The sequence below is a fragment of the Montipora capricornis genome, chromosome 6 (assembly GCF_036669925.1).
Source record: "Montipora capricornis isolate CH-2021 chromosome 6, ASM3666992v2, whole genome shotgun sequence".
NCBI lineage: Eukaryota > Metazoa > Cnidaria > Anthozoa > Scleractinia > Acroporidae > Montipora > Montipora capricornis.
Genome location: NC_090888.1, coordinates 48,829,722 through 48,843,938, shown reverse-complemented (window position 1 = coordinate 48,843,938; position 14,217 = coordinate 48,829,722). Strand labels below are relative to the sequence as shown.

Here is a 14,217-nt window from a genome sequence, read left to right as displayed (position 1 = left end):
TCTCCGTTAATTAACTATACTCAAAAAACCGCAAGGTTCATAACAATGGTCGGCTGTTAAGTGTCGGAATAAAAAAACTTCAACGGGTCTAGCACGTTGAGACTATTTATTGTCTTATAGCACTCGATAAGCTTGAAAGATAATCTTCTCTGATACAGAGATGGCCAATTAAGGAACTTCAAGCGTTCTTCATACGACATATATTTCGTGAACTCGGTGAACAATACCGATACCACCTTGCGGGTACGGTTGAGCAAATCGAGATTGCTTTCTCCAAGTCAATGTCTACCAATTAACATATTTTCCCTTTTTACGCAAGGGCTTCTAGGTTGCCGCCTAGGGTTTCCAAAACAGTGGGGGCAATAATTCATAAGCCAAAAACAAAAGAATCACTACCATGAAGGAAGTTTGGATACGTGGTCTTAATTAGCATAAAATTCGCCAACTTTGATCCCAAATATCTCTTAAAATGCAGATTCCTTTGAGAAGCAACATCAGACACTCGAAAGAGTGTTTAATCAGATATCCAAACACCTCGAAATCGCTTAAAAAATTCGGCCTTCGGACTCGTTTCTCAAATCGCTTCACGGTGTTTGGATATGCCATGAAACAATCCTTCTCGTGTTTGATATATTACATTACAATTAATAGTTGAATACACATAATATTGGATACAGATCTTTATCTTTGAATTACTAGGCAACGTCCTTAAACCAACGGTGTCCCTTTTTATTTCCGCCTACCACGTTTGATGGGACAATTAACGGAACGGTAAAGACAGAAACCGACGAAGTGGATGAAATTCATCTGACCACAATGGTAAGGACGTCATCCATTAGCGCATTCCAACACGCTAACTGACAAAAATGAAAATATAACCATTGCTTGGCATTTAAACTTCAAAGTCCGTATGTTATGAGCACGGTTTAGCGCTAATCGGAGTCAGTAACACTGAGCAAAACCCGCTAGGTCTTAAAAAAATGTTTTCAAGCTAACAAAAAGCAAATTTTACTACAGGGAGTTTGATGACTGGAAACTTCTCGGTTCTAAAGATACAGGGAGCATTGCGATTCCGGAAAAAAAGCCCGGAAAGTTACGGGTCTTTCGAGAAACGGGCTTCAGTTCTCTAAGTTATCAGCATTGATATATATTACTGAACGTGAACTTACTGGTTCACCTTAAATTGTAAGGAGATGAGTGGAAACATCCTGTGATTGAATAAGACGGATGAGTTAATCGAGGGAAGCTCAGTAGACTGTTGCGCTAATTTGACTGAGGCCACATAAAAGAAGCCTGGTCAGACCTAAGACGAAAACGCAAGGGCAGATACAAAATGTAAACGTAAGGAAATACGCGTATGAACTATCGCAACTCAAACGCTAGCACATTCAAGTATTAACGCAAGAAATGGACAATTTTAATTCTCTTGCACTTGCATTCAGTGGCACTTGCGGTTGCGTGTGAACCGCCTGAATGCAAATACAATAGCAAGCTTGGTAACAATTATAACAGTTTCATGACATCTCGGTTGAAGTTGAAAACAGCCGTCATTTTGAGATATGACTCCGTCTGCGGCTGCGTATCTTACCGGCTTCCCCGCCCTCCCCCATAGAACGTCGCTTGCTTTAGTTAAGATTGCATTTTGTGTTACATGCGTAGGAATAACAACGACCAGGACCGAACAAAGGTAGTTTACTGTGAATGTGACAGTTTGTCAGTAAAGAAAGGTGGAATAAGAGATCGCAGTTTTCGTATTGCGCCGAATAGAAATCTTGGACAGATTAAGAGGTCATGATCACTTACGCAACAAGCAATCAAAGAGATAAATGATGAAAGAGAATTAACCTTATCGAAGGTGCTTGTTTTGGTATGAGCGAGAATTATTCCTTCGCACTTTCTACAAAATACACACAACCTATTTTTCATCATTACTCAAGTGATCACATAAGCACATTTGCCGCTCCTCGCCCTAAACAATAAAAAAATTCATCCATCATGATATTCTTAGGCTTGTAGGATGGAATATCGTTAAACATTTTCTTGCAGACTATTATAACTACCCACAAATTACAACCGGAGGAGGGCATGTACAAAACTATAGCATTAAAAAGTGGTCAACTGCGACAAATTTAAAAATATATTTGACGTAACGATGCTTTGTCTCTATCACAATAAAGCTTTAATTAAGTGAATTACAAACACACTTACAAAACTAAGGACAGAAATAAATCAAAAAGTTAATTAATGTATGCCAGTCATCATTCACTGGGAAAATAGGTCTCGTGGTCCGGCCATCAAAATTAATTATTTCCTTGCCTTTTCTGGAGAAGAAAAAACCTCACTAAAAACTTGAAGCGATACTATTTCTTTCGCCTTCGATGATAGATTCCTGGTTGTGTAGTTCATATTCCTTTGGAGACGCAAAGATTTCCCAATGGAAGGCTGCGACTTCCCACAAGGGTCCTTCAGGTAGAGTAGGAACGCTCTTCGAAACCTTAGGAATGAAATAAAGACAAATGACATAGCGGGTTTTAGCGAGCAAATGTGAGAATGGTATATGTTTTGGAATTGCATCCATTGGAAACTCAGAAAATTCCAAGTTCCATATGGGATCGTGATCTAGTAAGATGCTCTAACCACTCTAACAGTGGTTCGTGGGGCATCCGACTAGATCATGGAGGGACAGGGATTCAAATCTCACCTGAAACTTGGCTTTTTTCCGAGTTCCCAATACATTCAATTTTAAAACATATATCATAACAGGTTTTAATACAGTTATTAAAAAACGAGATAAAACGAAAGAGTTACCTCATGCGTTTTATACATGAGTCTCTGGCTCGGATACTGAGGGCAACCTCAATCCCACGCTATGACTTTAATAAATTGATTGATTCATTGATTGTTCATACAACATTATATAACGTTTAAACCCTTTTTCAGTTAAGTCCCTGTCTGCATTAAAAATCATTTTTCTCTCTGCAATCCGAGTGGGTTGAATGAAAGAACGCAAAAGTAAGAATCATCTTCAAGCTGCAGGCCTCCTCACTCAAAAAAGCGTCTATAAGCTTCTTAACTACTTTTTATGTCTAAACCAAGTCGCAAAATCAATACATTGTTATCAATTCACAAGTCCGTCTGTTGGTCCTAATTTCACATTTACATTGGGGCAACAACCTCTAGATTTGTACTGTCACTGGATCGTTCTCAAACAGAGTATTCAGGCCTATTCGTCAGATTCCTATAACCTACGGAGTGTTTAAATTCCTTCTAGTTTTCAATATGAGAAAGCAGAAGCCACGTGCACTTCTTAGGCAGACAAAAAATTCTAGGACAAAAGACGGAAGGAAATGCTGGGATTCGAGACAGCAAAATAACCGCAAATGCAAATGATCAACCTTTCATTATGCTTGCTGTAATCTTACGTGGAACCTGGGAACTATTCTTTCGGAATTGATCACGAATGCGAATCGGATACCAAAATTCTCATGATTAACCTGGAAATCTTAGTGAAGAGGAGGCATACAACTCAGACTAAAGTAACGTCCGAACATTTCGGTTGAATGAATAGTCCAACACGGAATGTTTAACATTTATAACTGCCATTGAGGGAGGTCAGTTTTGACAGGCCCGACCGGTCTATATAAAAATGTCTTTTTCTATTCGACCAACGTTGTTCCCACTACCTTAGCTCAAAAAATTGACGTGGATCTTCGTGATTGGGTAGAAACTTATACTAACTCGCGGAGGCTTAAGTTTCGTTTGGGCAATAGGAAACTACTGATCCACTGAGAACATTTCCGAATTTTCAAATCGCAGTTTTTGTTGAAGCGTCTATTTTGAACGTGTGAACGTAGTCAGCTTTCCTCTTGCCCTGGTTGCTCGCTTTTCGGAGGCTTTCAACCTCTGACAGTTATGTAGGGTCGGTTACAGCGCAACTATATAATCGCTCCTATAAATTTGGTCGGCACATCTCAGCTCGAATGTAGCGATGTGAATTGTCGCAGCGATATCGTAGAGGTTTCGAACTTGCGAGAAACAAGTGCATTATTTTGCGGTGAGAACGATATTAAGTAGGCGGTTCTGAAGTGCATTATTATGGTCTTGTTCAACCGTTCTTCGTCTTATTAGAGTACTGGAACAACCTTACTGGCGCGAACAAGCAGCAACAGTAACCGCAGCAAAGGATTTCTCGATAAAGTTAACGTAACCCTGAGAAAACCACAACATAGAGAACAAAGGGGAAGCCTTCAATATCAAGCTTTCGCGCCTTGCGTGACCAGGTGCTGTGAGTTGCATCCCAAACGGCAATTTACTATTGCCGCAAATTGCACTAAAACCCATATCCTGGATAAAAGAGCGAAATTCGCGCCAATATTGCACCCAATTTTTAGTGCAATTTTCAAAGCTTTGCAAGCAGAGTTCTACGATACAAATCGACTGTTTCAACGCCAGTTTTTCACTAACTGAGGATTCCCTTCCGCTGAAAGTCTTACCTGTGCGTCTTCAACGAGTAGATAATTGGATTTACCATACTGTTTAAATGAGTCAGAAAAAACGCCAAAAAGTGAAGCCACGTCCCATGAATTTTGGCAATGTTGTGCAGAAGCATCGGGAAAACACCCATGCAGAAGAAGGCGAAGCAAGTCAATCCAATTGTCTTGGCGGTCTTCACGTCGCTTTTGACATGTTTCTTTCGTGAACTATACGGCAAGATACGTTTACTATGGGTGTGCACAGTAAACCAAATGATCCCTCCCAAAATGAGCATTATCGCAAAAGGCACAAGGTATCCTGGTATAATAAAGTGTCGTCCAAATTTCTTCAAATATTGTATTCTGTATACTAACACAGGGGCATCTCCGAGGTCGATAGAGATTCCCAGTGCGAACATACCATACGTGTAGGTCGCCGCGAGAAGCCACACACAGACAACGCTTACTTTAGCCTTGTTTATGGTTTTCCAAGAGTGGTAGCGAAAGCCGTGAACAAGGGCCCCATACCGATCCATTGTGAGTACAGTCAAGTTGAACACTGTCAGATACATGAACAACACGTACCAAGATACAGTCAACCAGGAGATGTAGCGGCCCTTGAGAAAAGACATTTTACAGATATACCACATTATCATAAGGGGCATGTTCGTAATAGCGTTAACAATGTCAATAAAAGCTAAGTTTGCCACCAGAATGTTGGGGACTGTACGTAGAGGCTTAAACCGGACGAGTAGGAGACAAATGATGCTATTCCCAACGACAGATCCGATCATAACCACGGTTATCATAGCTACATGAATGGCTGCGTCCCTACCACCACAAAGACTCATTTCGACAACTGTCTCGTTCATTTTGCCTTTCTTTAAATCGGAAATCACACTTCCTGAACCCAAACTGCCAAAGGTTTCAAAGCGCAGAATCGGGAATAATAAGAGTGATCGAAGTCAAAACTCTACTCCTCGTGATACGGTTATTCCAATAGCAGTAGGTAGCCTCATCCAATGGCAATAGCGTTACGACTTGACCACCTGTCCAGCATCATCTTTGGAATATTGCTTTCAAAGCACTGACAGTGATGTAATTTCAATCCAACATCCTTGTCTAGAAGATAGACAACTTGTCAAATTCCAAATCCAAGCTAAAGAAAGCTGAAAAAACAGCGCTTGGTAAGAAACTCGGTTACAATTAGTAATATTGACACAAGCCCAAGGCGATTGTCTGACTGCGAAAACAGCACCAGAGCGGATGTTGTAGTATTTTCATGAAAAACAACGGATTTTATTATATTTTTTAAGACGTTCTGGCAAGTAATCATACATTCAACAAAATGGTTGATTCAGATAAAAATTTCAATTAGTAGAATTTAATTTCGATAAGACTAGTGCGATGCCCGTTCCCACTTTGCGTAAGCCAAAATATAATTATTCTCCCAATCGAAGAATGAGATAAAATGTGTTCAAACTTCGTACTTTAATTACTTTCAGTTTGCAATCAATGTACCTAAAAGCATAAAATTTGGCCACTGTTCAGACATTTAAGAGTTCTTAAATATGAAATGATAAAGGCAATACCATTTACATGTAAGAGCTCTGTGGTTGGTTCGCTTCGACGCCTTAAGCCAAATTGATCCTTGGCCGATGAAAAGAACGAGTGAAAACGTATACAAATGCAATATTGCGATCACTATAAGCAATATCGATGCAAATACAAAGAAACCATATGCAACATTTCAAAAGATGCTCGAAAATCAACGACTTGAAAATAAACATTTCACAAGTAGAAAAGCGGCGGGAAAGTAATTCAGGTAATAAAAACAGCATGAACCATTTTTGTTTCAGCATTGACGTGTATCAAGAACCGCTTCTTTTGCATGTTTTATCATCTATATAGCGGAAATCAACATAACTACTTTCCCTCACCTCGGCCAATAAAGAATCCAAGTTTAAATGCTTTGAAAAAGACACATCACTTTCCCTGTGGACTTTCAGTTTGGGACAGTTCTTAGGCATGAAATTTGAGATATCTTCAAATCTTTCGAACTGAATGATTCACAAGTTTGCTCCTGGTCCTCCTGCTCAGTAGACAAACGGGTGGCATAAGTCACTTCGGTTCTACTATAATCCAAAATAAATGAATGCTGGGCCTTTAGCTGTATCGTACATCCAACCCCTAAAGGGAAAAACCGACTGGGATACTGTTTTTACGTTTACAAATAGAAGAATATTGTTGCGAGGTCCGATATCAAAAAAGGAAATGAAACTTTGTTTGTTTGCAATAGAGAAAGATCTTTCAATAGGGCGCTTTAAATTGGGAAAATCGGTAGCACTAATATAAAACTTATCTTGAAGGTACAATACCAGATCATGTGTCCTTTAGTGTACTTTGCAATTTCGTTACCACGTGAACTTTGATCAACAAAAAGCAGACAAGGTAAAGTGAGGTCAGTATTATGCCATCACAATCGCGGAATGGTCAAATGACTGATCGTTGGGCAGTGAAACGTGCATGTACCATTCTAAAAGGGAATTTACGCATAAGTCAGATTATTACATTTTTGCGCTATAGAACTAGAGGTAGTCAAAAACAAATAAAACCCCTGGCTATTTAAACAAACTTCATACAGGTTTTTCAGATGCACCCTGAGGCTAAACCCAAACATTTCTTCAAGATGAGATCTATATGAGTGCTACCGACCTTCCCTATTTAACCCTAGATATGGATCTAGGCTTAATTATATTTTAATACCAAGCGAAATTCAGTTGATTTTGTTGCCCTTTAAAGCACTTTAGGTTTTGGCTTGGTTACCGAGTGCTGCGTCGGAAAGTGAAATAGTCGTCAGAGACTAGAGTTGAGAGAACACAAGAAACTGGCCTAACCGAAATATTATAGGAAACACTGTGACCGGAAAAAAAAATCAATTGTTACTTTGACTTATGTTTTAATGTACACAAAAAGAGAGCTATATTGAGGCCTCTTTACGAGAACATGGAAAGCTATGTTTTATGTTCTTTATCGAAAAAAAAAAAAGTTTTTTATCTAATGTTTGATACACAAAATTATAGAAATGTTGCCCTAACCTACACGTTTTTACTTTACGCTACGAGGTGTGAAACAACTTAACGGATGTCACGCAATAACTCCCCTACGCGTTGATAATCGTCCTCCGATTTTTTAACTGGATTGCCAGTATGTCAATCCCAGTAGGAAAATGCGTCTCATTTGTTTGTTTTCTTTCTTTTTTTTTCCGTGTCGGTAAAAGTCTTGCCTGTCACTCCCCTGCTAAGTGGTGTCTTTGTGCATAGAGTCTTCTGCGCGTATTTTCTAAGGATCGAGAGGGTAGTGGAAATGCGTGCGTAGATTTATCTGGTGGATACAGTAGATTGATTAACTTAACCTGCAATGGCGTCCAAAGTCTTGTAACGCGAATGGCGTTTCAGTGGATCTTTAAACAAAATATACCCTTATGGAGCTCAGTAATGGAAAGTCAGTTGGATAAACAAGACAGGCAGTGAAAAACAAATATCTGGAATCTTAAAAGCGACGAGAAATGGACTTCGACAACAATCTATCACCCGTCGAGCCGAAATCAAAGTGAGCTGTATTTCTAATATTTTATTAAGTGTGCTGTTATGTGGAACACTGAAACCAAATGGAAAATTCTCTGGTAATTTATGGGTTCAACAAAGACAGAAAAGGAATCGAACACCTTAGGTGGATCTGTGATCTCTGTTGTCTGGCGATCGGTATTTATTTGTACTGATCTCTGAACAGTCTTCAGGTAAATGAATAGTTGGAAATGTGACAGCCAAGAATTATTTAGCGAAAGAAAGCTTGTCGTCTTTGTCTTCATTATTCAAGGAAAAAGGTTCTTCATGGAAACGGTTTGATCCTGAAATTTATGCAATTGCGGATGATAATTTGACACGATTTAGTTTCTTCTCTTCACGCACGTAATAAAATAAAAAGGAGTTTTTGCCTCTAATAGCAAATATGTTGTGTGTTTCAAAAAATATTTCGCTGGAAAAGGTGCCTTTATGAATTCATTATGTTGTGTAATATGCGAGCTTAACTGGATAGTTTTTATGGCAATAGTAAAGCATTTTCGGCTGTGTGGAAGAGTGGGACGGGGACGCGGGGACAGGGGACTTGGGGACTCGGGGACGCGGGGACTCGTCTCTTGATCGTAGCTGCGTTGTACCCCTGTTTTAATAAGTTTCTCATTTGTACAATGTGAAACAGAGGTGTAGTAAATACAATTATATAAAATAGTTTATTACTCGTCTTCATAAAAAGGTGACTTTCCTTATACTACTATGAAGTTACATAGTAGAGTAATTTAGGTGAAAGGAGGGGACACTTTTTTTTGCATTAAGTCCTTATTTGACATAGGCAACATGAACGAAACGTTGGTATGACCATTTCTAAGATCATTTTACAATTCCCCAAGTATATCGAAGCTTGAATATTTAACAGTTCTTCCACTTTCTGCGTCCTAACCTTTTCACTTTTAATTATGCATTTCACTCGTAGTTGTCTGTGTTATGTCACATTTCTTGACTGGAGATGTCATAACGCTTGTTTTTGAGTTTGGGGGAACGCTTACCCTAAAAAATTCCGACAACGTTTTGCTTGAAACTGCTTAAAACTACCATTAACGCATAATTAAACCTATTAATGCGATATCGTTCATTTTCATTGTTACCTCTATAGACACTTATTATGTGATTTTTTTTTTTTTGTTCTTTTAATTTTAATTTACCGTTTCCATTTCCCATTAAGATAGGAGAACCCGTAAGAATGTTCTCATTACTGGTGACTTCAATGCAAACTTGCTTTTAAACTCAGATATCTACGGAAAAAGGATGCGCCAGATCATGATTTATTACAGCCACAAGAACTTGATAAAGAAACCAACGTACACAACTGAAGCTACAAATACTTTGTGATTCTTCTAAAGTCAGAGATGCTGATGTTTTAGACTTTGCTATTGCTGACCACAAGTTTATCTATGCTGTTTACAACTTAACTGCAAAGAAGCAAAAATCCCTGCTCGCAAAAGCACAAAGCTTCAAAAATACAGATCAACTTAAAAAAGATATAGAAGACTTTCCTTGGTGGAGCTGCTCTACTTTTGAAGATATAAATGACACAACCTAGGCTTGGGACCATTCATTTAAGAACATTGTTAATTCTCATGTTCCCCATCGTGAAGTCAAGATTAAACAAGACTCCTTACCTTGGGTAAATAGACATATTAGGAGGGAAATGAATACAAGATTTAAGCTACTGAAGTCTTTTAAAGGTCCCCAAAGCTCAAACCATTTATGGACTAAATACAAAGAATCAAGAAATAAAGTGACTTACCTCCTAAGAAAGGCTGAAACTGAGCATTGGAGAGAGAATTCTGTGAATCCAGAAACTCAAAGAATTTTGGAAAACAGTGAAAGGCTGCACAAATATAAATAAAACAAAGAAATCTGCTGTTGTCAGAACTCTCAAAATTAACAACAATACTGAAGTATCAGATGACATTAATAAAGCTAAGTTTATGATCAATTCTTATTTTATATCTATTGGTGAAAATCTGTCACAGAAGCACTCTATTCCTGATGACTTTGATATACTGAATCATATCTGTAGAATTTCTCCTACTAACCTAATAACCGCTAAAAATGAAGATTTTTTAACGCTCTATCCATAGATATTTTTTCATAATTTAATATTTGCACAACAGTCAAATCACATAAATAGCAACGCACGCAGCGAATTTAGTCGCATTTACTTTTTCGTCGAATTCTAATGTTTAACACAGGAATTTTTAGTTATTGTGAAAATCTTTCTATATTCGTTAGCAATCACCCTTTCAAATTTCAGAGAAATCCACCGGTCCGCGAATATGTTACGAGTTTTTTTCAATGGGCTGTCAAAAGGCCAAGTGGATGTTATGCGTACTAGGGGAAGTTCGGGCTAGCAAGTTGCGCATTTTTTCACAAAATGTTCCCGAATCGTCAAGTATCACCACAGAAGAAAGAACATCATTTTAAAAGCTTATTCTACGCAAAAAGTAGGTTCTGGAGACATTTTTGAGAGTGGAAATCAAGTTTACGTGCATGATATATTTATGTTTAAATAAGTTAACACAACAGAAAGACGCTTACCTTTTGACACGAAAATGCTTTACTATTGCCATAAAAACTATCCAGTTAAGCTCGCATACTACACAGCATGAATTCATAAAGGCCACCTTCTCCAGCGAAATATTTTTTGAAACAAACAACATATTTGCTATAAGTGCCAAACAACCCTATCTCATTACGTGCGTGAGGACAAGAAACTCAATCGTGTCAAATTACACTCCGTGTTAAAAACGCAACTAAATAAATTTCCAAGGAAAGGTTACGTTTATACAAACGTTGACCGTGTAACACTTATATTTTAAACAGAGTTAACTGAATAGAGTGTAATGTGAAGTGCTAGATTTCAATCCCATATGAACCATGCGAGCGTTAGCCCTACAAATGGAAAATGGGCCCACACAAGGACAGAGAAAAACTTTGACCAGGGTGGGAATTGAACCCACGACCTTCGGGTTAGATCTCCGCCGCTCTACCGACTGAGCTACAAGGTCAGACGGGAGCAGGCCGTGGGAACTGAGGATGTTAAAGTCACGGCAATGAACATGTACAAGTACAAGGAAAGGTTACCTTTATACAAACGTTGGCCGTGTAGCACTTAGATTTTAAACAGAGTTAAATGAATAGAGTATAATGTGAAGTGCTAGATTTAAATCTCATATTAACCATGTGAGCGTTAGCCCTACAGATGGAAAATGGGCCCAAACAAGGACAGTTACTAGAGAATTTTCCATTTGATTTCAGTGTTGTACAAAACACCACACTTGTACAATATTAGAACTACAGCTAACTTTGATTACGGCTCGACGGGCGACAGATTGTTGTCGAATTCGAAGTCCATTAGTCGTCCCTGTTAAAATTCCAGATTTTTTTTTTCAGCGCCTGTCTTGTGCAGTATGCAATTGACTTTCCATTATTGAGCTCCGTAAGGGTATATTTTGTTTAAAGATCCCCTAAAACGCCATTCGCCTTACACGACTTTCGACGCCATTGCCGATTAAGTTAATCATTCTACTGTGTCCACCAGAGAAATCTACGCATTTCCCACTACCCTTTCGATCCTAAGAAAATACGCGCAAAAGGCTTTATGCACAAAGAAACCACCTAGTAGGGGAGTGACAGGCAAGACTTTTACCGACACGGAAAAAAATAATAATAAAACGAACAATTGAAACGCAGATTCCGACTGGAATTGCCATACTAGCAACCCAGTAATTATGAAAAAATACCTACGGATAGATCGTTAAAAAATCCTTATTTTTAGCGGTTATTTGATTATAAAAGATGCAACGCTTGACGAGAAATAATATTTTTGTTAATATTTGAAAGAAGAAAAATTCTCAGGAGTCGGGACGCAGTGAAAATGAGTTAACAAATTTGTATACGTGCGTTGAAATGTGATACGCGAGGAGACAGGAATTTTTCTCTCTGACGAATGATTTTGTCATTGTAGTGTAAAATGAAGTTTATTTGGGAAGGCAACAAGATTTCTTTAACTACCTGGTTAATTTATTGCTACGACTTACTAGTGCGAAGATTGTTTACATGAAACTCACGCTTTTTGCGAATTTTGATCGTCATGAAATTACATCTTTTGCGTGACAATATATCCCTTTACTCTAACACAAACAGTATTCTGATTGTAAGGGCCGATTTACACGGTACGACTTTGTCGCATGTGACAACGGCTTACGACAGGCCCACGACATGATTTATGATTGTTGTGTACGTCAGAAAAAATGTCGTAACATTTTAAAACATGTTTTAAAACGCTGCGACAATCGTAAGTCATGTCGTAGGCCTGTCGTGAGCTTGTTGCATGCGACAAAGTCGTATCTTGTAAATCGGCCCTAACAAACTTCATATTTACCCAACCATTTCTTCTGCTTTTGTGCTTGTCAGCATTGTGATTTGCGGTAATTCGCAAGTCTGTTTTTGTATGTCATACATGTTTAGATTTTCAATTACATGGCCACGCAACCTCTCGATTGTGTAAATAGTTTACCCTGAAGTCAAAATAGATACGTTTCTCAGGAACCCGACAAAGAAGGCTTCCTGACCCGACAGATGAAATGTAAATATTCAGTTAAACAAAAATTAAAGTTCAACAAAATTAAAAAAACCAAAGACGGAAGTTTCGTGGCTAAAAAGTACGTTGTTTTACTCTGAAAATATTCTTTGCCGTAGTTCATTCAGTTGACAGAAGGTGATCACGTGCACCTTTATGGTTGCCTAGCACGTGATCAATTTTTTCCTTTGACAAGTCATCATGACCTTTCGTTTATTCATAAAAGTCAGAGACTACAGTAATTTTCGTATTTTTACAATCGATTGTCATTAATCTTTCGATGAGAATTCGATTCAGAGTTATACATAAAAACTATGCTATTTTTTTTCCTTCATCTGTCTTTTTGCTTACCTTTTTCTGTTAACTCCTGGCTTTTACGGTACTCTTTGGAGCAAACGTAGTGTTTTGACCTTGCATTAGATCAGACTAACAAGAAAAGGAATTTTGAAGCGGAAAAAACACCTTCAGTCCTTTCTTAGTGTTTGTAATAAACGTTTGCTTAGTGCAACTGCAAGACATACTGGAAAACGTCTGTCAGAGCAATTTGCAGTTATTTTTTTGCAGATTATTTATTGAAAGAGAAAACGAGTGAATTTTACTCAAGAGCGTGTTTTGTTATCTTTAAACTGAATTTATTGCCAAAGCTTAAAAAACTAAAAGACCTCAAAATGGGACAGGACATTACAGAATAATTAAACGTGCGAACTTGTGAGCCAAAGGGCCTCTACTCGCGCAAAGTGTGGGTGACCCCTTAAATGGTCTTAAACTCTTTTTCCTACTCTCCCGTTCGCAAGAGAACCGCGCGAGATCAGCTATCGCCAATAAATGTTACTTTTCTCAAAAAATATTTAAAGTTAGGGGAAAAAATACATCACTTTAAAGCTAAGAAAATAAGCTTTCCAACAGCATAGAACTTATTTACAGACAACCGAAACATTTAAAAAAAGCGAAATTTGAACGGAAAAATTTAAGAAAAATAACACAAAAAAAGTTTTCCAGGCAAAATTTGGTCATTTTAGCGTTGATTCCAATTTTTTGGATGCAAAACTAAAATTTCCTTCAATTTATCTGCTTTCTCGGACATAAATTTGACCGAAACCTGATGAGGCACGAATATTTTTCGATGTTTTGGATTAGCGATGAATGCGTAATATGATAATGCGATAAAAGTGTCAAAATACAGTCAAATTTGCGTTCCGCTGCTAACGGCAACGGAAGAGATCGCATTACGAATAATTAATCTCTGTTTTTTCAAAAACCACCAAAATAACCGATTTTTCGACGGAAATTTCATTCCAGAGGATAAAACTATTTACTGGACATGTAATGAAGGTAAATTTGCTCGAGCGAAAGCGAAAACAAGCGAATATTTTGAGGGAAAACACAATTCTGTGAGATCGATAATAACACGTGGTGAAGACATCACAATCCTTTCCTCTATCCTTTCCGAAGCCTGTAGTGCAATTTTTTCTCCTCAGTAAACACGCCAACTTTCAGGGTGATCGTAAAAAGGACGCAGAGC

At 38.1% G+C, this 14,217-nt stretch overlaps 1 protein-coding gene across 1 annotated transcript; it reads right to left on the bottom strand.

Moving 5' to 3' along the window:
- Positions 1-784: 784 nt before the first annotated feature.
- LOC138052332 (kappa-type opioid receptor-like) lies at positions 785-5,465 on the bottom strand. Its single transcript, XM_068898768.1, has 2 exons — positions 4,494-5,465; positions 785-2,494 (listed from the first exon to the last, which is right to left on the bottom strand). Exons 1-2 carry the CDS (start codon positions 5,342-5,344, stop codon positions 2,305-2,307), a joined length of 1,041 nt encoding a protein of 346 aa, XP_068754869.1. The 5' UTR covers positions 5,345-5,465; the 3' UTR covers positions 785-2,304.
- Positions 5,466-14,217: the final 8,752 nt, after the last annotated feature.

What these genes read in the sequence shown, in the direction of transcription:
- LOC138052332 (XM_068898768.1), bottom strand. Translation starts at nt 5,344, where the DNA reads ATGAACGAGACAGTTGTCGAAATGAGTCTTTGTGGTGGTAGGGACGCA. An exon ending in TACTCGTTGAAGACGCACAG is followed by an intron (nt 2,495 to 4,493) that starts GTAAGACTTTCA and finishes TTCATTCCTAAG; the next exon opens with GTTTCGAAGAGCGTTCCTAC.